General features: G+C 42.4%; 1 protein-coding gene across 1 annotated transcript in view; it reads left to right on the top strand.

Annotated features, from left to right (window-relative positions):
• Nucleotides 1-27,151, top strand: part of LOC306741618 (unconventional myosin-IXAb-like) — a gene marked incomplete at both ends in the record, with an annotated part of 102,032 nt that overhangs the window by 53,766 nt on the left and 21,115 nt on the right. The window contains 13 exon segments of the mRNA XM_079223930.1: nt 6,566-6,682; nt 7,652-7,786; nt 17,749-17,870; nt 19,231-19,372; nt 20,990-21,185; nt 22,145-22,264; nt 24,041-24,116; nt 24,389-24,532; nt 24,972-25,011; nt 25,165-25,287; nt 26,207-26,287; nt 26,403-26,513; nt 27,011-27,133. Of these exon segments, the coding sequence (XP_079080056.1) occupies nt 6,566-6,682; nt 7,652-7,786; nt 17,749-17,870; nt 19,231-19,372; nt 20,990-21,185; nt 22,145-22,264; nt 24,041-24,116; nt 24,389-24,532; nt 24,972-25,011; nt 25,165-25,287; nt 26,207-26,287; nt 26,403-26,513; nt 27,011-27,133 (1,530 nt within the window).

The raw sequence follows: 27,151 nt of genomic DNA on the forward strand, positions 1-27,151 counted from the left end.
GATACGGTGTGATGTGGCTCCAGATAACAGGACTCCACCCCTTCTTCCTTCCTGTTTAAAGAACAGAGGTGGGGGGAGGGGCCATCAGACGCTCATTCATACAAAAGAGTCCGCATCCTATTAGAAAGTCTTTCCAAGGTGTTGAAGCCTCGTAGTGAGAGTGGAGAGGTGATCCCCACCGTTGCTGAGGGATTCTAACATGTCTGCAATGTATGTACACTGATGGACACAAAAACAACAACTCCATAAATACAAATTGGAAACATATGCAGGTCGGCATATTGCTGTGAAACACACACGCACAAGAACACCCTGCAGCGAGGAAGCCTGCAGGCCATGTGCAGCGTGAGCTCCAGCTTTCACACCTCCTGTGGTTTCTAGGAGGAAGGAATGGAACGAAAGAGAACAACAACCCACACACACAAACACACACATACACACATGTACACACACACACACACACACACACACACACAAACATACACACACACACACACACACAAACATACATACATATACACATACATACATACATACATACACACACACAGACACACATATACGTACACACACACGTATACATACACACACACGTATACACACACACACATATACATACATATACACACACACACATATCTATATTATATATATATATATATATATATATATATATATACACACAAACATACATACATATACACACACATACATACACACACGTATACATACACACACACGTATACACACACACATACATACACACACACAGACTCACATATACATACACGCACACATACATACATACACACATACAGACATATACACATATACACACATTCATATACACACACATACATATACACACACATACACACAAACATACATACATATACACACACATACATACATACATACACAGACACACATATACACACACACGTATACATACACACACACGTATACATATACATACATACATATACACACACACACACATATCTATATATATATATATATATATATACACACACACACACACACACACACACACACACACACACACACACACACACAAACATACATACATATACCATACATACACTCATGTATACATACACACACACGTATACACACACACACACACATATACATACAAATACACACACATACATACACACAGACACACATATACATACACGCACACATACATACACACATATACACACACATACATATACATACATACACGTATACATATACACACACATATACATACATATACACACATACATATACACACACATCAGAATCAGAAACCGTTTATTGCCAGGAATGTTTGCACAAACGAGGAATTTAGTTAGACGGAAGGTTCATACATTAGACATTAGACAATAGACGAGACAAACAACAATCAACGACAGCAACAGTGCAATGATGTCTAAATCAGATAAGGATAAAGTGCTCAGACAACAGATAACATTAATATAAGTGTATGTTAAAGTGACGTGTGTGTTTAAGTTAAAGTTAAGTGTATGTGGCATGAGTGTTTAAATATGAATTGTGCAGTGGAGTGACCGGTAAGAGGAGAGAAAGGAATACAAACGTGTATATGCACACACATACATATACACATACATATACACACACATATACACCTACACACACACATATACATACACACACACATACATATACATATACACACACATATACACACACACATAGACACATACACACACATACATATGCACACACACACACACATATACACACATACATATACACATATACACACACACATACATATACACACACACACATATACACACATACATATACACACACATACATATACACACACGTATACACATATACACACACACATACATATACACACATGTACATATATACATATACACACACACATACATACATACATACATACATATACACACACATATACACACACGTATACATATACACACACATATACAAATACATAAACATATACATACACACACACATACATACATATATACACACACACACACACACACACATACACACACACACACACACACGCACACACACAAGCAGAAACGTATCATCACGAAGACCTGGTTTAAGTGCCACTGTTCGACTTTACACAAGTATCCAATGACGTCAGCTTCTTGGGCGGCCCTCCTTGAAAGCCATTTCAACCCATTTGCTTTCTCCTGGTTCTCAAACTGGTCCCGTTGTGTTAAATATTAAATGTCACGGCAAACACAGAGATAATTCGTGCTCGGTGAGCATGTCAAATGTTCACGTCTCCTCTGCCAATCCCCCGAGTTCCTGCTGAGGCGTTTTAAAATGGGATTCTTCTCATCAAATGTTGTATTATTCATAACAGTCTTGCATAACTTTGTGGGAGCGGGGACGTCACGATCCTGCTCGCTAAAAATACCATAAACAGTCAATAATGCAAGAGCGGAGAGGCCGCTTTTTAAAATGCACAGTTCTGCTGTTGGCTTTCTGTGGCCTCAGCAGGTTTCCTCAGGTTGAGCCAAAGGCCTCTGAAGGAGAGGACTACTTGTATTACCGATTTAAGAACTTTTTGTTCCGTTTTAATGTCCTTGTAGTTCGAGTCAGCGTGCCTGTTTTTGATCACTGCTTTAGCGAGCTTCAGACCAACTGCCTCTGGTAAATTTAAGTGTAAGTTGAATCTTTAACCAAATCAATTAAAAAAATAAGTAAACAAAATGTCAAGTCTTAAATTGTCTTTAAACAATAATCTGGTGCCCAGATGAACATTGCAAATGGATGTGATCATTTCTTCTGTTAGTACTGGCCATTCAGAGATCCAGTCTCAGCTCAAAATAAATGTAACTGATGAAGGACAACATCTACTTTACAACGTTTAGCTGAAGCTTGTATGAGTTGGACAAATTGTACATTCATCTTACAGTCTTTACCACATTGAAAAAGGGGGATTTGAAACTGAAAAACACTACCGTAAAAGTTGGGTTATACGTAGCTACTACCTTCGGTCATTGTCCCCATTTGCACCCCGCTGTAGCCAGCTGGCGCTCATGCTAGTTCCGCGCTAACTTCCGCTAGCTCTCCGCTAACTTCCGCTAGCTCCCCGACAACCACCAAAGGTAGGGACCAGCCCCTGCTCTACACCCGAGTTGGGCAGAGGGGACTCGGACAGTAGCATCAGCAGTGGGGAGCTAGCAGCATGAGCGGGGAGCTAGCAGCAGTGCTAGCTAGCGCTGCTCCTAGCTTGCTACAGGGGGACACTGACCGGAGGTAGGAGCGGCTTGTAACCCGACTTTTACAGTAATTATGGGCCAATGGTAACAAGAAGTCCAAAGTCTATGTTCATTTAGTAAATTATAGTCCCATATAGAGTTAAATAAATCCATTTAGACTCCATCTACTGCTCTGTGTCTGTCTTAACAGTCCGTTTTGCTATTCCGAGGCGCGATTATTGCTAGTTGAAAACTTTACCCAATACCCCGCCTAGACGACTTGCAATATAGGGCGACGGCAATTTTTGTCGGTCTCTAAGGAGACTCATCAAATTGTGAAAATTAAACTCATATCTCTTTAGGCAGAGCAAAGCAGACTGTGAACACATTAACGATACTACCTTATTTTGTTCAGGAAAACCATTGAAGGAACTTCTGTTTGTTATTGAAAAGGAGCTAGAAATGATGCAATCTTGGTTCGATGTTAATATGCATTATCTCTTAATATAAAGAAAACAAAATTCATGGTTTTTGGAAATCAGATGGAATTAGAGGGGGATATTGAATTAAAATTCTGTGATGATAAAATTGAAAGAGTTTTTGAGACAAAATTCCTCTGGGTTGTGATTGATCATAAAGTAGCATGGAAACAACATATTGAATATATAAATGGTAAAATGTCCAAGTCAATAGCAATACTGTATAAATGTAGAGATGTACTAACTTCTAAGGCTTTGTACATAATGTATTCCTCACTTGTACTTCCATATTTATCTTATTGTGTGTGGACCTATAAAACATCTATACATCCAACAGTTGTGTTGCAAAAAAGATTTCCCTGAAGAAATTCTTGGATTTCTGTAACTCTACACTTCGATTGAAGTGGATCACCAAGGAGGGGATCGGGATATAACGTTACACATGGATTCACAGTCAGATCAGTAGGAGTCCGTATCATCTTAGTGAGCTGTTTGGAAGGATGCTATTGATTTCCATAAACTATGCAGGATTACACGTTTGGTATGGAACCAGCAGGGGCCGACTCCTTTTCAGACAACAAGCAAAGTCCAACATCCTGTCTGGAGTGAAATCCAAAGGGCCCGTGTCATATGCTATGGCATTTATAAAGAGCTCTGTGATTTCAGTTTCCCCTCTCGTTTCCTATTTGTCTTCAACCTCTGCTCAATCAAATATAGTCTTTTTCAAATCGGGGGTCTCGGTTGTAATGCACATGACTATTTTGGGGTTCCTGCCATGAACATGTTTGACCTAGTTGAAGCGGATTCCTTTTGCCTCGTTCCAGTCCTCATTCAGTCATAACACTTCCTGCTGCCAAAGAACGTGCTCCAAGTCTCCATTTAAGTCTGCGTGTGTTAGCTTAGCATGCCTTTCATCATGCCTAAGGAGAGGGCGCATAGTTGCTCTTTGGCTTGTCGAGGCGTAATAATGGCTCCTCCTGGCAGAGTTGTTTTTTATGGATCAAAAAGCGAGCCATAAAAAGAGTTGTCCAAATAGTGATCTGCCGGTCTGGAGGCACTTAAGGCTCTGGCTCCTGACTGAAAACGCCTCAAATATAACAGCACTTTGCACAGCAAGACTCCCAAACCTAAGAACAGTAACTCAGAGTTGTGGGCAGTGTGGGAGCTTTAACACCAACGCTGTGTTTACTCTCTAAATACAAAGTGGCTGTTGTTAGAAACCTTGAACAACTTAGTAATGCCAGCGTTTACCATCTCTAAATTACTGTTGCATATAGTTGCTATCAGACGGTTTGCATCAGCTCATACTGTTGTCCCGATGATTTCCTCTTTGGAGAGATTAATGCTGGTTGACTGTTGACTTGGCGCTACACTAGTGTTGTTTGTATCCTAAAAAAACAACTAGACTCATGTATGCTAGTTAGTTGTTCATTTTATTATGCTAACGATTCACTTAGCTTAGCATCAAGGCTTAAAGTAAGAGGAAACAGCTAGCTTAGCTCTGTCCAAAGGTAATAAAACACATTCACATAAGCTATATAACTCCCCATAAAACCACAATTGATTGTAATTACAGTCATTTGATTTAATTAAATGAGAAATAACATGTCAATTAGTAAAATGCAGAGATGCTGATACTGAGTTTTTTTCTTTCTACAAAGCCAGGCTAGCATCCAGGCTTTATGCTAAGCTAATCGCTTCCTGGTCCTAACTTCATATTAAGTGTACAGATCTGAGAGAGGTATTGATCTAATTTTGGTATGACGTATTCTGGATTCCAAGACGACACCAACACGTGTATATATATATATATATATATATATATATATATATATATATATATATATATATATATATATATATATATATATAGTTTTTCATTACTTTCAAGCTAAACTTATAATTGGCTGGAAAACCTAACTTTATGTCTTTCCTTCGAGAAATCAACGAAAAAAGTGAAATGTCAATAAATACATTTGTCAAAAAGATTCTGGTAAGAAAACTATTGAGTTACATATATATCTACTTCTTAAGGTTTTCACACTAACCGGTATGTATGGGTCAAAAGGCAGCTAACCATTATTTTCATTATCAATGAATCTGCTTTTCTTAGTTAATAAAAGTCAGAAAGTAGAAAAGAAATATCCATCACGTCATCATCATTACCATCAAATTGCTTGTTTTGTTAAACACACAATATATTTAATTCGCAATCATCTTTTACAACACATTTTTGTCATTTTTTATTGATAAATTACTTCATCATACAGTCATCTGATTGATTATTTGTCAACATTTTGACAAAATTATGTCAATGAAAATTATTTTTCATTCAAAACAGTATCCATCAATGAATTGTTTCCTTTTGGTTTCTGGATCTTTTTGTTCCCTCAGCGAGTCCCTCCAGCTTCTCCAGCTGTCCATTAGACCGCTCCTCTGCCCACTTCACACGTTTAATCTGACACTGATCCAGTTCCAGAGGCGACAGAGGGGACATTACTGTTGCGTTTGTGTCGCCGCTCTGACCTGAAGCCGCTGCAGCTGGCAGGTGTTTGGGTTTGATGCGGTGATGTCGTAATGCCTTCAATAACATCCACCAGTCTGCGGAACGACTTCCCATTACGCTGGTGAAGAAAGAGAGCGGCGCACAATAAAATACAGCCAAAGAAAAGTAGGTTAGGAAGCGTTTAACTGGCTGCTTAAGTGCTCCTGACCATGAAAATGGTCGAGCAGCAGCTCGGAGAGTCAGTGTTCTCCAGTGAGGCTGAGAGCGAGAGTGATCCAGATTTCGACATGTATGTGTTTTTGGAAGAAACTGACGTGTTCTTTGTGCGTGTGTTGTGTTTGTAGGCGGGCACGGTGAGGGACTCCATGGCCAAGTCCCTGTACAGCGCGCTGTTTGACTGGATTGTGTTCAGGACCAACCACGCCCTGCTGAACAACAAGGACCTGGAGGACAAGTCAAAGGTAGGAAGGGAAACACACACTCACTGCATGTATGTGCTCACACACACACTGTCTGTCTGTCTGTCTGTCTACCACATCTGTCTGTCTGCTTTCTGGCTTCCTCCAGAGGCAGGGAGTGGTGTGATATCAGGATTCCACTTTGTGTGTGTGTGTGTGTGTGTGTGTGTGTGTGTGTGTGTGTGTGTGTGTGTGTGTGTGTGTGTGTGTGTGTGTGTGTGTGTGTGTTGGAGTGGCAGCTGGCAAGTCAAACCCTTTGGGGGCATCTAAAGGATTAGAAAACAGATCATTCTGTGTGTGTGTGTGTGTGTGTGTGTGTGTGTGTGTGTGTGTGTGTGTGTGTGTGTGTGTGTGTGTGTGTGTGTGTGTGTGTGTGTGTCAGCCAAGAACATTTGGGCAGATGGCATCAAGTTCCCCTTAGCTCAGTGTACCCCCTGTGGCTGTGTAGGTGTGTGTGTGTACGCCTCCCTTGGCACTGACATCATCTGTGTGTGTGTGTCTGTGTGTGTTTGTCGTCCCTCGATGCTGTCAGGGGGTCGATGAGGTTGCACTTTCTGTCAAGGTCACTGTTCTTATGTGCAGATAACAGTTTATACATGCAGCTATATGCGTGCACTCATGTATGTTTGTGGGGAAAAGACAGAAAGAAGGAAAGAAGGCCCCTCAGAGAGAAATAAAACACTGCGGAATTAAATTGGAAACAGCTTTCAGATTCCATTTTTATAATGAAAGGCCGTCTTTGAGTGCATGGCGCATATTAATGATACATGACGGCATGAATCTTATTGACACCCAGGGGGCAGCTGGGTCACCGGAGCTGTAAAGAAGGAGATGTATTAAAAAAAAACACAATAAATGACATCATCATACGTTTTTACGGATGCTGCCAGTGTTGCTAGAGGATATTTTTGATCCCATTAATGTGTGAACTGCAGGACTGAGAAGAATAGAGCCGTCTGTCTTTCCCCCCAGATCCTGTCGATAGGCGTCCTGGACATCTTTGGTTTTGAGGATTACGAGAACAACAGCTTCGAACAGTTCTGCATCAACTTCGCCAACGAACGCCTGCAGCACTACTTCAACCAGCACATCTTCAAGCTGGAGCAGGTAGGGGTTCATCTCCTCCACTCTTCCTCTCCTTTACTTTCTTCTCCTCTTCCTCTGCTTTACTTTACTCCACTCTTCCTCTCCTTTTACTTTCTTCTCCTCTTCCTCTCCTCTTTATGTCTCCTTTCCACTAATCTACTCTTCCTCTGCTTTACGTTCTTCTCCTCTTCCTCTCCTTTACTTTCTTCTCCTCTTCCTCTCCTCTTTATGTCTCCTTTCCACTAATCTACTCTTCCTCTGCTTTACGTTCTTCTCCTCTTCCTCTCCTTTACTTTCTTCTCCTCTTCCTCTCCTCTTTATGTCTCCTTTCCACTAATCTACTCTTCCTCTGCTTTACGTTCTTCTCCTCTTCCTCTCCTTTACTTTCTTCTCCTCTTCCTCTCCTCTTTATGTCTCCTTTCCACTAATCTACTCTTCCTCTGCTTTACGTTCTTCTCCTCTTCCTCTCCTTTCTTCTCCTCTTCCTCTCCTCTTCCTCTCCTCTTTATGTCTCCTTTCCACTAATCTACTCTTCCTCTGTTTTACGTTCTTCTCCTCTTCCTCTCCTCCTTTTGTCTCCTTTCCACTACTCTTCCTCTCCCCTACTTTACTCTACTTTTCCTCTCCTTTACTTTCTTCTCCTTTCCACCACTCTACTCTTCCTCTGCTTTACTTTCTTCTCCTCTTCCTCTCCTCTTTTTGTCTCCTTTCCACTAATCTTCTCTTCCTCTCCCCTACTTTACTTTCTTCTCCTCTTCCCTTCTCTCCTCTTCCTCTCCTTTACTTTCTTCTCCTCTTCCTCTCCTCCTTTTGTCTCCTTTCCACTAATCTACTCTTCCTCTCCTTTACTTTACTCTACTCTTCCTCTCCTTTACTTTCTTCTCCTTTCCACCACTCTACTCTTCCTCTTCTTTACTTTACTCTTCCTCTCCTTTTATTTCTTCTCCTCTTCCTCTCCTCTTTTTGTCTCCTTTCCACTTATCTACTCTCCCTCTCCCCTACTTTACTATACACTTCATCTCCTTTACTTTCTTCTCCTCTTCATCTCCTCCTTTCTTCTCCTTTCCACTACTCTACTCTTCCTCTCCTTTACTTTCTTCTCCTCTTCCTCTCGTCTTTTTGTCTCCTTTCCACTAATCTTCTCTTCCTCTCCCCTACTTTACTTCCTTCTCCTCTTCCCTACTCTACTCTTCCTCTCCTTTACTTTCTTCTCTTCTTCCTCTCCTCTTTTCGTCTCCTTTCCACTACTCTACCTCTCCCCTTCTTTACTCTACTCTTCCTCTCCTTTACTTTATTCTCCTCTTCCTCTCCTCTGTTTTTCTCCTTTCCTTTCCCCTACTCAACTCTTCCCCTCCCCTACTTTCTTCTCCTCTTCCTCTCACCTACTTTACCCCTCCTCTCCTCTCAGTGATATTGTTGTGTTTTATTGCCTCTCAACACAGAAACATTCATACGTCATCTGTCGTAATGACGTCATAATGGCGTCACTTCATTGTGGCTGTTCCCCATTGTTCACAAAATGCTTTCACGCGTTGGCATCTAAAGTTACGCTCTGACCCCAAACTAAGTGGATCTTGTTGCACAAACCTAACCGCGACCATTTCCCAGTGTTCACCACGGGCAGACCTTCAGAGTCACGCCGCTAAAGCATAAACTGCTCAGTCACAAAATGATCATATGCTTGAATGCAAAAGAAGCTCCATAATGCATTATCACCATTGTCACCTTTGACTCTACAAGCAGCCGGTCTCTGCAGGTTGCATCTTCCCTTCTACTGCATGGGTGCTTTGTGCTGGACAGCCACGTCCGCCCTGACATTACAGTGCAAGCAGCTGTAATTATGTAGCTTTGGTTGAGTTAGCGCGCACACCCATTAAAGTGGAAAAGGTCAGAGGAACGCTGCACGTTTCCTGACAGCTGAATGCTGCTAACACGTTTTCTTTTTCCGCCTGCTGGTGTAACGTCATCACTGATTATCTGTGCCGATCAGAGAGAGGTCAGCGTCGTGGTTACGCTCTCACTGGTACCTTTTAAATCGGGCTATTGCTGCACCACTGATCCCTGACCAGCTTTATCGTGTATTCGTTATGTTCATTTGCATAGAACGAGAGAGCAGGAAGAAAAGAGAGATAATGAGTCTCAATCCGTTGTGACTGTGTCACAGAAGCTGTCTGCTCTCACCTCCTCCGTGCTGAGCCCTGATTGGCCGTGACACGTCAGCGGGCGGGGCCCGTCGCTGACGGCCAAATGAGAAAGAGCAGCGCTTCAGTAAACAAGTGCAATAACGTCCCTTCATCCTCAATGAAGATCACAGGCTGCCGATGCTCCTAATGGTTCTGCTATCTGTGTTTGACAGTTAGCCCTCAGGGTCCACACACACACACTCACACACACTCACACTCTTACAAACACACTGCAGGATGTAACATGTAGTAACAAACTGTAAATGAAAAATTGACGGTTAAGCACTCTGGGGCTTTTATTTTAAATCTAGATTTGTTTTCATTGCTGAAGCTGGTGGTCATACAAGGACAAAGTTAAGATAACTGCTATTAAAGCTAATCAATAGTCTTAGAATATATACAGTCAGTCTAATCAATCAATGTTTATGATGAAACATAAAACGCACACACACAGAAACAATGTATGTGATCATATTCATCGATTACAAAGTGAAAAGCAGACGGGAGCCGGACATCAAAGAGTTACATGAACAGACACACCAGTAGGTTATGATCTTTATCCAAAGATTATCATAATGTTAAATACACTGGGTTCTTTGAAACAATAGACGATGCATTATTGACTGATTCTCATCCGACTGAGGACTGACTGGAAGGCAGCTCTTAGATCTTAATCCGTCCCCTGACACACACTTAACCCGGCCCGGCCTCCAGAGACATCGGCTCTTCAGCAAATTCGACAAATCACATGTTTTTTTGTTCTGAAAGACGACCCGTCACAGATTTGTCGGTGTTTTGCTGAATCAAATCCCAAATGTTGGAGAAGATGTTTCCATAAGGGACCAAACAGAAACCCCTTCCTATACATTATTTGAATACACATATAAAAGGCCTTGTGGCATATTGGTTGTGTAAATACTTTAAAGTTTGTGTGGTCAGTCCCTCTGCGGCAGCAGGTGCTCCTCTATCGCTCTTTCGATTGAACCTTTCACTTGAAGGTTGTGTTTTTTTCTCCAACTCATAACTGTCAAAGTGCCGCTGAGACGCTCGCCCCCTCACAGGACGGCGCCCAATATTGTTTCAGCAGAGTTCACGTTTATTATCCTTTAATCACGGGGGTCCTCCGAAACCCTTTTGGCTCGCTGCCCCTCTGGAGTTTATTTGACAGGACATCGGGTCGAGGTGGCGGCTTGGTTGGTGCAGCTTCCTCATCGAGGGTTTCCAGATCTCTGCTGATTTGTGTTTGTTTGAATAAAGTTGTGCAGTTCACGCCACGGGCGTCCTGCACCCCGCCGCACCTCGTCTCAGGCATTGTGTTGGACCTTTTTAGCCGTCACCGTTTAAAGGATCAAGGAACTTTCCTGTCTCGTATGAACTCGGTATGAACTGTATTTTTCTTTTTTTTTTACCAATTAATTAGAAAACGCCATTGTACTACATTGAAGATCATGGCTTTGGAAAACGAATGAAGTTTCCAGATCGGTCCGTCTGCTTCCCTCGAATATCTTTACTCGGTGACTTGTTGTTGTTCCTGTTATTATATTTCCCTCATAAACTGTGTTTGCATTTTCCATTCACTGCAGGATCTGAGTGGCAGTGGTACGGTCGGCCTCGTCTCATTACGAGGAAACTGTTCCGCGCTATCCCTGTGTTTACGTTTTCATTTATTGTGGGAGGATCACTGTGAGCAGAAGTTTGATTGAAGTACTTTCCTAGTATTATTATACATGTATTAGAGAAAAACACAAGCAGCCCAAGTTCCCTCATCAAAGTTCTGGTGCAAAGGAATTCTTTGTCGCCCTGATGTGCAGTCACGTGTCATCCAACGTAAAGGAGCTCTATTCGGGTGGGGTTGGGCGTCTTTTAGGGCGGCGTTGTAAAACGGGGACTCTCATTGCACGCACGCCGTCCGAGCTACGCAACGAGAACGAAGAGAAGCTCGAATGACGACGCACACGGAGAGGGAGAGTGACTTCGTTCTCTGCTCAGGTAGAGACGTTTGCTGCTATAATAGCTTTATAATAAAGGTAAATATCTAAGACGTATTAATTCGCCTGAAAGTTTGACCTAAATGCAGCATCTGAGGACACGATGGAGACCAAAACAATGGAAATTGTACGAGCGTGAACCGTCGCTTCCTCTCTGTCCGTCACTCTGACTTTGAAAGGTGATTTATTTTTTTCAATCAGAGGGATTTTCCAGCTAATCGGTTGTTCTTATCAGCAGCCAAAGCCAATAGGACCACACCAACCACAGCCGTGTGTGTGTGTGTGTGTGTGTGTCACTCGAGTCCAGTGTTTACACTCAACATGCCAATTGGTGCTTGATTTCGTGTGTGTGTGTGAGGACCGTATATCAAAGAAAGAAAGCATGCGGCCGCCACCGCCTTAGGCAAACACGGTATGGCGTTTAACTCGTGAGATATCCGTAAAGAAATAAAACACATGTGGCCAAGTCCACCTTCATCTGATGCCCACTGTTATTGAGCTCATTGTCTTAACAGTAAGTACACAGTTATACTGCTAAAGCCGGCAGTTCATTCTTCATTTTCCTCACTCTAACCCTCATTACCATCAGCGCAGCTCATTCCTTGACGTCGTCTTTGTGAGTCATGCTGGTCACAAAAAACTGAACTCACAATGGACGACTTGGGGCGATTATCTAACTGCCAGTGTTATTCATAAATATATACAGAAGCAGTACATGATTCTATAGTATGATGTACTGGATACAGTCAACATATGCACTGATCTTTCACGCAGGCCTTTGTGTTGTGATGAAATGATGTGAATTCCATATCTTTACTGAGCCATTTCATTGCAAAAAAACGTAAATCCCAGTCGAATATTCTAATGTGTAACTTCAAGCTGTGTAAACATGAAATATGATCACAGTGATTGACTTTAAATTAAATCTGAACACAAGAGGATGAAGCGCCGCAGAACAACATGCCAGATGGGAACATTAATATATGATGAAAAATAGATATGAATGGTAACTGATCTCCAGTCAGCTCCAGCGACAAATCACACGAACTGAAGTGAAAACATGTTGTGCACCGTTTCTGCGTCAGCTGTACATTTACTACCACTGGACCACTTTTTTTTTTTTAAACCACCAGATCTTGCTCCAGCTGTCATGATTGCGCCGTTCCTCCCGTCTGCTCGATAAAAACACTCTGCTGTCATAACAGGAGAGACGGGAGGAACAGACGTACAGAAAGGAGAAATAGAGCGATAGCAACACATAGCAGCCTCTCCGGCCGGCAGGAAACAGACCAGATCTGACTCATCGTCAAATCAGAAACGCCCTGCTTTCTTCAGCCCAGCAGGACGTTTTAGGGTTTTAATTCATTTGTGACTGCGTCCCAATTTCTTTCATGTCTCTTTATATTAATAGCCGTCAGTGGACGCTTTAAAGGGTCCGTTCACCGCATCTATTTCAGGGATGCATTGGGGACACTGAGGGTGGACTTCCTCTAGAAATGACCAGTTAGACACGTGATTAACGTCAGTGATGGAAATATTGTTTCTACTTTAAGTAAAAGTAGCAATAGTACAGTGTTGAAATATTACAAGTAAAATCATGCATTCACAATTTTACTTGAGTAAAAGTATTTGCACCAAAATATACTTAAAGTATCAGAAGTAGAGTGCTCATTATGCAGAATGGTTCATCAGAATAATGTATATTACTTTAAATTGTTGGATTATAATTAATAATCTTAATTGTGTAAAGTGGTTAAGGTGGAGCTCATTTTAATTAGGCTACTTTATATACCGCTGGATAGCCTCTTATAATACATAATCATTCATTAATACAACATCATCCTTCATAATATCTTGTATTATCTATCTGAATCTGCAAAAGTAACTAAGCTTGAACATAAATATAGGGGAGCAAAAAGAACAATATTTACCTTTAAAAAATTAAGTTAAATCATTTTCAATTACCTCAAAATTGTTCATAAAAGGGACAGTGTGAAGGATTTGGGGGCATCTAGTGGTTTGGTAGCAGATTGCAACCAACTGAATTCTCACCGCGTCGCAGAACTACGGTGGCCTTCAGGTTACGTAAAAACGCAAAAGTCGAGATACGGTGCTTGGTTTGTCCGTCCTGGGCTTCCGTAGAAACATGGACGTCGTCCCATATGAATTGTAAGCTCACAAACACACAATGATTCTTACTGTTTCAGGTGATTATATACTAATGAAAACATTATGAATATCACACTGCATTTCTGCTAATAGATCCCCAGAGAAGCTGCACACTGGCCCTTTAATTCCACCCGAGCCTTAATCCAAACCAGGGTTCTTAAGTATTTGTTGGAGTCTCCACGTTTTGGTGAGCTCTCGCTCAGCTTGGCTTCATCTTTGTTGTCTTTGCTGACGGGACTGAAACCAGACGAGCTCTGCTTTCAGCAGTGTGTGTGTGTGTGTGTGTGTGTGTGTGTGCGCTCTGAGGAGTTCAGAGTTATTCCGTGCTGTTGTCGTCTCGCTGTTCCTCCTCTGTTGGCTCAGAGAAGTCTGACCTCTATCTGCTGTTTTGATTTGATGTCTCCATTCTCTGTAAACTGTACGAGGCAGCCCTCGGGGTCCGGAGCGCCGCTGCCTTTCCCTGCTTTTACCAAGGCAAGGCAAGTTTATTTGTAGAGCACATTTCAACAACAAGGCGATTCAAAGTGCTTCACATAAAAGCATTAAAAGCATCAAAACATAATGCAGAAGAAAACAAGATTTAAAAACAATTAAGAACATTCATTTGTAAACATTAAAAAACAGTCAAAAAGCAAAAAAATAGAATTAAAGTTGCAGTGCAGTTTAAGAAATAAAATGCAGTAGTGAGATGCAGTAATTGAATCTGGTTCAGTTAAAGGCAGCAGCAAACAGAAAAGTCTTCAATGTGGACTTAAAGGAGCTGAGGGTCTCAGCAGACCTGCAGCTTTCAGGGACCTTGTTCCAGATATGTGGAGCAGAAAAGCTGAACGCTGCTTCTCCATGTTTAGTTCTGTTTCTTGGAACAGGAAGTAGACCCGTCCCAGGTCACCTGAGGGGTCGGGATGGTTCATAAGGGAGCAGCAAACGTGTTTAGGCCCTAAACCATCAAGTGCTTTGGTTGCAGTGGCTGTTGAGAGAAGAGATGAATAGATATGTTCAAAACTATGACTGCAAATGAAGATTATTTCCATTATCAGGTACTCCACAGATCTTCATTCTCAATTAATAGATTCATCATTCTGGAAAAAAATGCACATTAAAGCTTTAAATCTTCCATTAAAAAGAAATTACCGAAACGATTCATCTAATTATAATAAAGTCAGCTATTGTAGATTGACTAATCAATAACGAGTTGTTTCAGTTGAAACTGTAGCAGCAACGTCTAACTGAGGCACCGCCTCACACGCTCTGCAGTCACCCGACTGTTTACGTAGAGCGCGCGTGTCGTGGAACGGCCGATGGGTGTAAGTGTGTTTATGTCTGTAAATGTGTGCCTGCGTCCGATCGTCTCTCTGAGTCAACACATCTGTCCACAAACTCTCTCGCACCAGAAGTGATGAACTGGGGGTCGGTTATCTGTGAGTGCACAGTGAAACCGTGCAACAATTTTGTCACGGCTCGCTTTTTGGGGTTTTGCAAAAACCGAACCCACATGCTAGGAATGCCTCGGCAGCCTGGATAAAAAAGCGTAGATGTGTGAAAGTGTCTTCCAGTGCTGCTCATTTTTTGCATTTATTATCATAATAGTAGTTCAAAAACACATGCGCACTACACTCTCTTACACACACACACACAAAAGGCTACCAGCATGCATCACCACGTGCAAATACCAACACACACCTTTATGTGACGCACGCATCAACCGCCACATTTACAGCTTATCTTCCAGTCGGACCCAATGCACACGGGATGCTGCAGCGTGAGTCTTTTCTCTTCTCATACCTGGCCAATCAGAAGAAGCCCCTCCCTGTTCTGACACCGGGCAAGACGAGAACTTCGATACGATGTGCTTTACTGTCTTGGATTTAAATGCTGCACACGCGATATGACACATGACATATTGCATTGTCGTGGTTATGGCTGCCTCCATGGTCGTAAATCAAAAAGAAACAGTCAAACAAATCAATTTGTACCGGAGCATTGCAGATAATGTACAACCGGATAAAAACAAGCAACATATTGCACTATTTATCATTCCTAGAGGATGATTCCTAATCCATTTCTTGTAAAATAAACACTTCATAACTTGTATATTTCATGGTTTGCACTTTATCTCCTTGTTTTTGGACTCGATTATCTTCTCTGTCGGCTTCTCCGTCCTTCTCTTTTCGTCTTCTTTGTTACTTCTCTTTTGAAAAGCGGTTCATGAAGCTTGCTTGATTTTGTCGAGCGCCAACTTCGAGTCACAACTCCCCATCAAACACAGCTTTGTCCCTGTTGACAATTGCACATTGGAAATATGATCTTGTGGGTGGGTTTTCATGAAAGCATATTCATGGCACCCAAAGGACCAGACTTGCTCCTCCACCACCGTCTGCACAAAACCTTCCCATTTACACAAAATAAACATCAGTGTAAAACACCGTTAAATGTACTGAGTACATGTATTTTCCTATTAAGAGCAATTTGTCAAGATATTAATCTCGCAGGCGTGTCGACATAAGATTTTCTCATCACTCCGCTTCCAAGAGGGTTTAATCCTTTTGTTTCTAATGATCTCACTGCTTTTCATCTAAGTCCTGGCGACGCTCTAAGAACAACAGAATCAGCGGCGTGTTGCTCTTTCCATCATTTGGTTTCGGGACACGTAAAGAACACTGCGGCATCGGGCGGCTGCTGCCATAAGCGCTTTAATCAGCGTTGTTATTGATTCTCCTGACACACAAACGCCCTCCTTTTCTTCTGTTTCGGTTCATGCCTCGCCAGCGCTGACCCTTTGGGTTTCAGTGCTGCACGTTGGTTTGCTGAGTTAGCTCTTTTCCAGCAGTCCAACAACAGTAAGACACACTATGACCTGCCAAGCTGCCGGAGCAGGAGCCGTTTATTGACCTTCAAATGTGCCTCAACAGTGGCTCGACCCGACCCACGAACCTCGCCTTCCACTTCTTTTCTTCCCCACGGTTCCTCCCAGCTGGCATTGGGGTTGTAACTGGTGTCTCTCAATGGTTTCTCCCATTGGGGTTGTAACTGGTGTCTCTCAATGGTTTCTCCCATTGGGGTTGTAACTGGTGTCTCTCAATGGTTTCTCCCATTGGGGTTGTAACTGCTGTCTCTCAATGGTTTCTCCCATTGGGGCTGTAACTGGTGTCTCTCAATGGTTTCTCCCATTGGGGTTGTAACTGGTGTCTCTCAATGGTTTCTCCCATTGGGGTTGTAACTGGTGTCTCTCAATGGTTTCTTCCATTGGGGTTGTAACTAGTGTTTCTCAATGGTTTCTCCCATTGGGCTTTTAGGAGGACATGGGTCATATACCTCTGTTGTCATTGGCCCCGTGGGGCAGATAGATGTTTATTTGTGCTGTGGAAGCTTTGGTCGGACTTTTTGGTTTCATACCACAGAGAGAGCGCACAGGTCGGGGAACTTGAGTCAAGTTGAGAGCAGGTTTGTCACCTGATAGTTGTTGAAAACTACCTAAAGCTACCATGAGGCGACATGTTTTCTGAGCACCTTTTAGAAAACACCTCATTTTACTGCAGCAGGGTCTGAGTCCTGGTTCTGGTCCTCCTGTGCCTCCCTTCCCCCCAGATTGCTTCAAGTCTGTACTGTCCCAACGTCTTCCTTTCCTCTGTGTTTCCCTCGGCAGGAGGAGTACAGGGCCGAAGGCATCATCTGGCACAACATCGAATACATCGACAACAGCGGCTGCCTCAACCTCATCAGCAAGAAACCCACGGCGTTGTTCCACCTGCTGGACGAGGAGTGCAAGTACGCCACCTGCTGAATTACAGCTCACACTTTAGGAAGCAGCGGTTAGCCGAATAACTTTAACAGAAAGTCCTGTGCTTCTGGTCGGAGATGGATATATTGTAGATAAACAAGAATCTGTGAATCTTTATATGCATGGTCCCCAGATGATGAACGTTTGCTCTAGCTCCGCTATACGGACAAAATGCAAACTATTTCAAATACAAAACAAAAAAAACACCAAACAGGTATTTTTATTGTAAAAATCCGGTCTGTACTTTAAAAATATACATGATTATTGGTGGTTGTTGGCAAAAACACATGTCATTGTAGTGCTTTGTTGATATCGCTCTGCACGAGCACCTTTAGCGCCCCCAACTGGTGAATCGAAGAAACAACCACTTCCTCGTTAGCTTGGATGATACCGACGTTGGCGCTTCCACCGAAGCCGAGCCAAAGCATGAAGACATGCTCATTCCTCCGCCAGCATCTCTCGGTCACACTTCCCCTCTCCCTTTCCTCTGAGGTGAAGCACTCTGCCTCTCTGCCCTCCATGAATCAAACCGCCGCCCCCTCGTAAAAACACATCAGGCGGTACACACACAGCCATATTTATCTATGTTAGCTGTCATTTTACTTGCCACTTAGCATAGCTGGTTCATCTGGATCTAATAACGCATGGAATGAACCAAATGGTGTGTATATGGAGGGGGGGTGGGGGGGGACCACTTTTGGAGAATTAGGGTCAAAGGGGGATCTCTGAAGGAAAGAAATGAGGGAGGGACAGCGTCTCTCCTGGGGTTTCATGCTGTCACAGGAAGGAGCTTCATGCTAAATGATTACACAGTAAGAAAGAACGACGCTTAGAGATCTCATCATTCACAGTTAGTGGAGCTCGCGGGGCTTCGGGGGCCTCTGGAGAAGTGGATTAGGTTTCTGCAGGACAGGGGGGCTGAGTGTGGGGGTCCATCGTTACAGCCTTAAGCCCCCTGCGGATATACTGAGGCCAGCAGGGCGTTTCAGAGGTGCCAGGGAGGAGAGGTTGAGATGATGTGAAACATCCCCCTGAGGTATGTTGAGGTTCGAGGCAAATGGGTAAAATGTGCATGAAGCAGATGTAAAAAACACCAAAGATAAATGTTGAAATAGAGGTGCTGCAATTTTGGTGAAGTTTGAGCCACGGCGTTAGGTTTGTGGCACGGTTTAAATCCCTGAGAGTTAATGGAAGGATGTATGCTGCCTTGTTGTGTATAGATGACGCTGTGAAGTTTCCCGAGGAAAATGTTTTGTGGTGCATTAGAAATGTATTCATTTGAGAGTCTCGAATTTCAAATGTCGGTGTTTTCAACCTGCGTCTGATCAAAGCCACCGTTTCCTCTAGTTTCCCCCAGGCCTCCAATCAGACCTTGCTGGACAAGTTCAAGCGACAGCATGAAGGAAACAGCTACATCGAGTTCCCCGCTGTCATGGAGCCCGCCTTCATCATCCGACACTACGCCGGTAAAGTCAAGTACGGAGTCAAGGTAAGAACTCTGTTCTTCTAATTCATAACAGACTTCATTCAGACTGAAGATGTAAAAAAGGGTTTTGTGGGTACAACGAGATAAATGTCCACATCTCTTTGCCAGCAGAGGCAAAAACCCACAATCTGGATTAGGATTATTCAGATGTTTTTTCAGCTGGAATCAGATTTGCAAACTCGTTTTCAAGGTTTTCCAACTGAGCTCCGGATGTCCTGATTGTATCAACTGTTGTCTGATTTTACCTTCCTCTGGTCGACTTAATAAAGAACAATTTTCATGACAACCAGCTGCAAATTTATAAAAAATAGAATGTAGACAGGATTGCTTTCTAACCTTTTACTTCGCCGTGTCGCCGTGTCACACGTCAGCACGTTAACGGAGGTTTAATCATAACAAAGCTTTCATTATCCAACAATGAGGAAAGATATTCATGCAACACGGCCCTTGGATCTTTTCCTAATTCCTTAAATGCTAATTAAACAGAGCTCTTCTGTCAGTGTCAGTAAAATCAAAGCTCCGGACAGATGAAGGAAGCTTCTCTTAAACCTCCACGAATCTCTGCAGCCGACCTACTTGTTGTTCGGTCGACCTCTTTCTCTTCGGCTAAACCAAATTCTCCGTTCGCCTCCCAGCTGCGTTTTGATAAGAAGCACATGTGCTGGAACGGGGCGAGCGTATTGTTGTTTGACTGTATGATGCAAATCCATAACAGTTGGTTATCGTGGAGGTGGAAAGGTACCCGGTGTCCACTGGGAGCCGAGGAGTTGTTTGGTGTGAATCGTGATCGTGTCCGAGCGAACGGTGAACGCACAGCTGAGTCGACTCAAACGGAGAGAGAGAGAGAGAGAGAGAGAGAGAATACGTTGAAAGGTTTATAGTTCATAGCTCTGTTATCGTAGCGCCGCTTCAGCCAGAAGTGCTTAATTACACACAGACAGTGAGGCAGGAGGAGAGAGGGCGGTGGACTCTGTGTGCTTAAGCAAGTGTTTCTGCACCTCGTATTTAAAGTCTGGAACTCGTTTCCAAACAGATTATTCGTGTTGCTGAAAACATGTGAAACAGTTTTGTGTTTTTGTTTTTTTTATCATTAAAATTTGTCTGGGTGGATTTATAACACATTCTTCTGTGCTGGGATGAACTAAACACATTTATTTTCAATTTACCCGGACTTTCAGGAGGTTAACTTTTGGGTTCACACAGGACCCATTCCTCCCTAAGATGACTGTCCTCGCTCTTGACCGGCTGGAAGCAACAAAATGATGAAACATGTTAATTACTGCGCTTTAGCGGCGCTGTTGTTACCAGTGCACAGGCTCAGGCTAGCTGTTTCCCCTCGCTTTCAGTCTTTATGCTAAGCTAAGCTAACCGCTAGGCTTCATATCAAACAGATGTGAGAGAGGTATGGGTCTGTAAAACATTTGCACATAATGCCTTGAACAAGGCAACATTTTCTGCTTGAGTTTATGTTTTTTTTATTACACACAAAAACTGCTAAATCAGCTCTTTTGATGAGAAACGGGATGAAGGAGCAGACGGTGTATCGCTGCCTGAATATATAGTTATGATGAGGAGTAACTAACGCTCGGCTGGATGCACGTGTGTCCTTCCTTCATCCAGGACTTCAGGGAGAAGAACACCGACCACATGCGGCCCGACATCGTGGCCTTGCTCAAGAGCAGCAAGAACGCCTTCATCTGCAGCCTGATGGGAATCGACCCGGTGGCGACCTTCCGCTGGGCCGTGCTGCGAGCCTACTTCAGAGCCCTGGTGGCTTTCAGGGAGGCCGGCCGCAGACACATCCCCAAGAAGACGGGTGAGGAAGCGTCTTCTGAGTCTCAATAGAGCGACGATGAACGAGGTTAAAGGCCCTGAACGCGTCTCAATGAATAGCAGGATGCTACATTAAACACACTTTGATCACTAAACACCACACTGACATTCTGTAGACTCCAATGGGAGGCGTCGTCCCTTTACTTTGTTGATGTGAAGAAAAACATTGGTTGAAGTGGACTGAGCAGTTCATTGTTGATGGAATTTGCAAAGCAAGAAATCCCAGCGTCTGTTTAACTCCTTCTCAAATGTGAGGGTTTGATTCGTTTCTCTGTTTTCTGTCATTTTAAGTGAAAGATCTTTTGGTTTTGGACCGTTTGACAGACGAGACTCGAACACTCAGCATCTGCAATGGGCATTTTGACGGCTTTTTAGCATTTCATAGACTAAACTTTCACATCATCAAAGTAATAATCCAAATGATTAATCCAAAATGAAAATATGCATGAGGTGCAGCCCTATTTGTGGTATTATTTTAAGTGATAAAACCTCAGTTTCAACCCAAAACTCCTACTCAAAATTACTCAAAAGTAGTGATTTTATGTCCCTAGTCCCAATAATGCGATCTAATGTTTCCACATGGCGGTTTGTATACTAATAGATGATCTTAACTTCATCGCTCAACACACACGAGCACTGAATCGGGATTCACTACCGGGGGAGAAAGCAGCGAGACGCGAAAACAGCGAAACAGCAGGGTGTGTTTGAGGAGGTTTCACTTGGAGTTGTGCTTCTGCTGTTGATGATGAGGATGATGATGGAGGAGGAGGAGGAGGAAGAAAAAGGTGTTGATCTTCTTCTGCAGTGTTTATTTTCACAAACTGGGAGGAGAATGTCACCAGTGGTTTGTCTCAGAGGGTTTTGAGTCTTTGTTTTCTCTCTCTCTCTCATTCTTATCTTCCTCTTCTTCTCTTCCTTTCGCTCTCCATCTCTTTGTTTTAGGGAACGATGCAACGGTTCCCTGTGCTGTGGTCAAGACTGTCGACAGCTTCAGTTTCCTCCATCACCCGGTTCACCAGAGGAGCCTCGAGATCCTTCAAAGATGCAAAGACGAGAAGTACAGTAAGTACCTCGAAATAACTTCAAGTCTCGCCGCCGTATTCTATTGAATCATGAAAGTCTGTTGGTTTCCCGCTGCCGTGAACAGGGTCCACCGAAAAAAACAACAACAATAAACCCACTGTTTTTTTCTTCTTTTTTTGTGTTTTCATCCAGTTTCACCTTTTTATTTAAATCAAACATTGAGAAATTCCCTTAAAAATAATAATGATGTATTTGCACACACACCAGACATGAAAGTAAATAATGAGATGATATAATAACCACGATGCAACGTTATGTTTTATTCAAAATGTGTGTTCCACACAGTGTTATAGAAGAAATGCACTTATGAAGCCGATTTCAATCCCAAAAATATATGTAGATATTTATGTTTTATTTTCTGTACTTTGTTTATGCCTGTAGATTATTAGCTTTAGCTACATGTTTGACATTAGTGACAATGCCTTTTTAAAACTAATTGCGCTTACTGGTGTCAATAAAGACCTTATTGAGGTCATCAGCACCGTAAGAGCTTTTCTTACGGGTTCCTTTTCTTCCGGATCACCTTTAATATGTCTTAAACTGGACTTTAAATTATCTATTTTGGACAATAGTGCTTTTTTGGAAAAGAAACTCAACCCTCGTCTCATCTGAGCAGTTTTAGAAAGGTGTTAATGGGGTTTATGATGGGATGGATTCCTGTCGATAAAGGTTCATTGAATTCAGGTGAGCTGAGGTGCTCCTCTTTAAAAAACATTATACATTTCAGTCTGTATTCTAGAAATCGTTGGTGGTGAAATTGAGAATTATGGATCTCTGATGATTTCCAGCCTCAGTGAGCTGGTTTTATTACAGCTGTTAATAAGATATTGGAAATCGGAAAATGATCATTTTTTAGCTCTGGTCTGATTGACCAGAGAAATTCCCCAGAGAGTTTCCTCCACTAAAGGGAAACTCCACAGATTGTACACATCGCCATCAGTGTGCTACTCACTCAGCCTGCTGAAAAACCTTGTTTGATGTCTTTTATGGTTCTGGAGAAATATGAAAACAACCTTGTTGACGTCATCGGGGGTCATCTCGCTGTGGGTTTAGAGACTATGAATGGAAATCCTGTGTTACAAAAAGATGGCGTGGGTATTTATCAGGCTTGTAGTAATGCAGTGAAAAGATGCTCAAGATGCATTCTGGGAAATGGAGGATGTGGAGGATGCAGCATTTCTTGACTCGTATAGAGAAAAAAGTTCTCCACCTCTGTTGGATCGATTTAAAAAACATCTTTAATCAGAGCCATGCTAGCTGTTTCCCCCTGTTTCCAGTCTTTATGCTAAGCTAAGCTATCCAGCTGCTGGCTGTCAACAAACATAAGGATGATGTCATGAAATAGAACAGGAGTAGAACGGACATTGTTTTCCGTGGACGTTTGAAATAAGTGAAATAAGATGTGTGTGAAATAAGTTATTGCATGTTAAAGCAGTGAGTTTAAACTTTTTACAAGAGAAAACCACAAATGTAAAGTGGACACACCCAGCTCATTAGCTGCTTGTTTTCATATGTAACGTCTCCATCGACATTACTGCACATTACTCACTGCCAGCTCCACCAAAACACACACACACACACTCACACACTCACACAGCGCTTGGGGTCGACTGGGGAGAAGTAAAGCAATGATACAAAAGCAAGATACTGTCACTGGACTGTGAAGGTGAAGTGATGGGGGAGTTAGATCTTCTAGAAGAAGGTGTCCATAAATAAAACATAGCCTTTTCTCACATGTGTCCTCCTGCCGTCTAGGTATCACGAGGAAGAATCCGCGGACGCCTCTGTCAGATCTTCAAGGCACCAACGCCCTGAATGAGAAGGCCAGCTGGTGAGTGCGACCCAACACGAGTGTCTGAGCCCGGTCCGCCTCCAGGGGTTTCAAACTATGAGCAGCGTCTTTTGACCTCCGGACCAGGAAGCATTTAACCCCAAAAACACATCTTACAGAGAAGAAGTATTATAATTACTTTAACAAATGAAAATAGCATAAGTCAAAATAATGGATAAAAATACACAGCAAAAACCAATAAGAATGAACAGATGCAATTATAAAAAATGGGTAAAATTGCAAATTTCTGATTTCAACATTATCTTTTGCAGGGATGGCTACGGTGTCGGCTGCAACGGCCGCAGCACCAGGTCCGGTCGTCTGTCCTCGACAGGAAGTCCCGCCCTGGAGGAAGACGGGATCTTCCTCAACTCGACCAGCAGCAAGCTCCTGGAGAGAGCGCAGGGCATCCTCCTGTGAGTGACACCTGACTTTTGATCTGTTTACTATTGGTCTCAGCTGAATTTTAACATCATAATGTGTCAAATGTGAACATCCATCAGCTGTAGGCTCTAATAATCAATCAATAGTACTGATATCGTCGATATGTGCAAGGAATTAGTTTCAACGTATGTGCGTAAAGTTTCATTTCCCTCAGCTGGTGGATGAGCAAAGGAGGACCTCTGGGAAAAAATGCACCCATTTGCATTATGGGTAGTGTGGTAGCCAGGGTATTCAGAGGATGAAACATCTCTGGTTAGACTGTATTATTAGTATCTGTAATAATGAACCCAACTTGATGAATGTAAATATTCTTTTAAATGGTATTAGCATTTATATAATATTTAATATAATGGTATATCTTTAATTTGAATAATAATATTGCTTATTATAATAATATTTCTCTACTTGTAGGAGGAACAAAAACGTCAAAACCAAGCCGAGCCTTCCCAAGGTAAGAACCAAACGGGACACGGCATGGTCAGAAGGGTTCGGGGGTGTATATATATATATATATATATATATATATATATATATATATATACATACATACACACACACATACACTCAGCTTCCTCATTCCTCATATCTGTTTTTGTGAACGCAGCACTTGTTGGAGGTGAAGTCCCTGCGTTACCTGAGCAGCGTGACACTCCACGACCGCATCACCAAGTCTCTGCTCCACCTGCACAAGAAGAAGAAGCCGCCCAGCATCAGCGCCCAGTTCCAGGTCAGTGCTGCCGTCGCCCCCTGCTGGAGGATCAGTGAATTACAACAACATTAGTGACTCAGCCTGAAGTGTTTCAGGTGTACAAGGATATATTTGCTGAAACATTTCAAAGTAAAAGATGTTAACAACACTACGACATGTATACAAATACTACATATTGAATTTAAGACATACTTCAGGACATGAGAGGTTTACAAAAATTCAATGGAAATACCTTTTTTAAATCTTGAACCATAAATACAGTCAAACATTTCCACTACTAGGGCTGTATTGTTTTGTAACACGGAAGTACCCTCAATAAGTAGCTAGTGTGAAAATACTCTGTTAGTTAATTAAAAGTACAACATGTATTACCAGCAATTACTCATGCAATTTGGCACATTTTGGAATAGTGTATATTATATGATTTGTCATAAGTGTTGATGTATTATGTGTAAATCACTTTAATGTTGCCGCTGGTAACAAATCTCACTGCTTCATGTTCTGATTAGTAGTTTAATATATGTCATATTTTATATATTGATATTTTCTCATAATAATCTGAATCTCTAAAGTAACAAGTAACTAAATAAAAGATGTGTGCTGAATTATATAGAACAATATTTCCCTCTGAAATGTTGTTTATAAAATGGAAACGTACAATTAATAATAAATTTAATTTTAAAACGCACTTTTCTTTTAGAAAAACAGTTAAAACATGGTTAAAGCAACCCCTAATAAAAAAGTTTAAAAAAGACAAATTAATAGCTGACAATCATCAACACAAGGTAAAAAAATACCTTCCTGAATAAAATGTTTTTTCGGCCATTCTTAAAAGAGTTCAATTACCTCAAACGTGTACAGCATGTGTGTACATGTACTGCATTTCCTCTTCATTGAACGAGGATGTGACATCACTGGTTTGTGTTTGTGTGAGCAGGCGTCCCTCAACAAGCTGATGGAGACTCTCGATCAGTCGGAGCCGTACTTCGTCAAATGTTTTCGCTCCAACGCCGAGAAGGTAATGTTCTGCAGAGGAGTCGCTGCTGAAACCTTTTTTTCCTTTTCCACGAACGGCTGCTGATTTCAGTTAGTTTACGTTCTCTTTCCGCTCTCTTTCTCTCCGTGTCCATCAGCTGCCGCTGCGCTTCAACGACAGCCTGGTGCTCAGACAGCTCAGATACACGGGCATGCTGGAGACCGTCCGGATCCGCCAATCAGGATACAGCATCAAGTACACCTTCCAGGTAATCCTCTCCTTCTGCTATCTAACGTTGGGGGTACATGTCTGCAGCTTTGGGCAGTTAGCTTGTTTATTTCCATGTTTTAATGGTCATTCTACTGCCTTGTTTTCTCTCTTCATGTACGTTTATGATCGCTCATATTTCTCCTTTTCTTAGCCGTATGTTTCTTAGTGTAATCCTTCTGTACGTTCCTCGTTGGCGCTGTGCGTAGAAGTCCACTGCGAGCCATCGAAAACACCGAGTCAAATTCTAACATAGTCAATAAACCTGATTGTGATTCCAATCTTACTTTTTATTGCTGCAAAAACATGGCTGAAGGTAGAGAATCACTGTCAGTAATCAACTAGAAAAACAGTCATTGTTTTATTTGAAATTTGAAGAGCAGGTTTTCTCAATAAACGAGACGTTTAGTAACGGTCTCTCTTTCTCGGAGGCAAACTTAGAATTAACCGATATCGTCTCGCTCCTTGACTCCAAAACTGCTTTGCACCGCGTTGCAGGACTTTGTGCGTCACTTTCATGTGCTGCTGCCTCGAGGAACGAGCCCAACCAAGTCCGGGATCCGGGAGTTCTTCAGGCGGATCCACCTGCCGCCGGCCGGGTACCAAGTGGGCAACACGATGGTACGGCTCCCTGGAAAC

This window comes from Taurulus bubalis (assembly GCF_910589615.1).
Source record: "Taurulus bubalis genome assembly, chromosome: 9".
NCBI lineage: Eukaryota > Metazoa > Chordata > Actinopteri > Perciformes > Cottidae > Taurulus > Taurulus bubalis.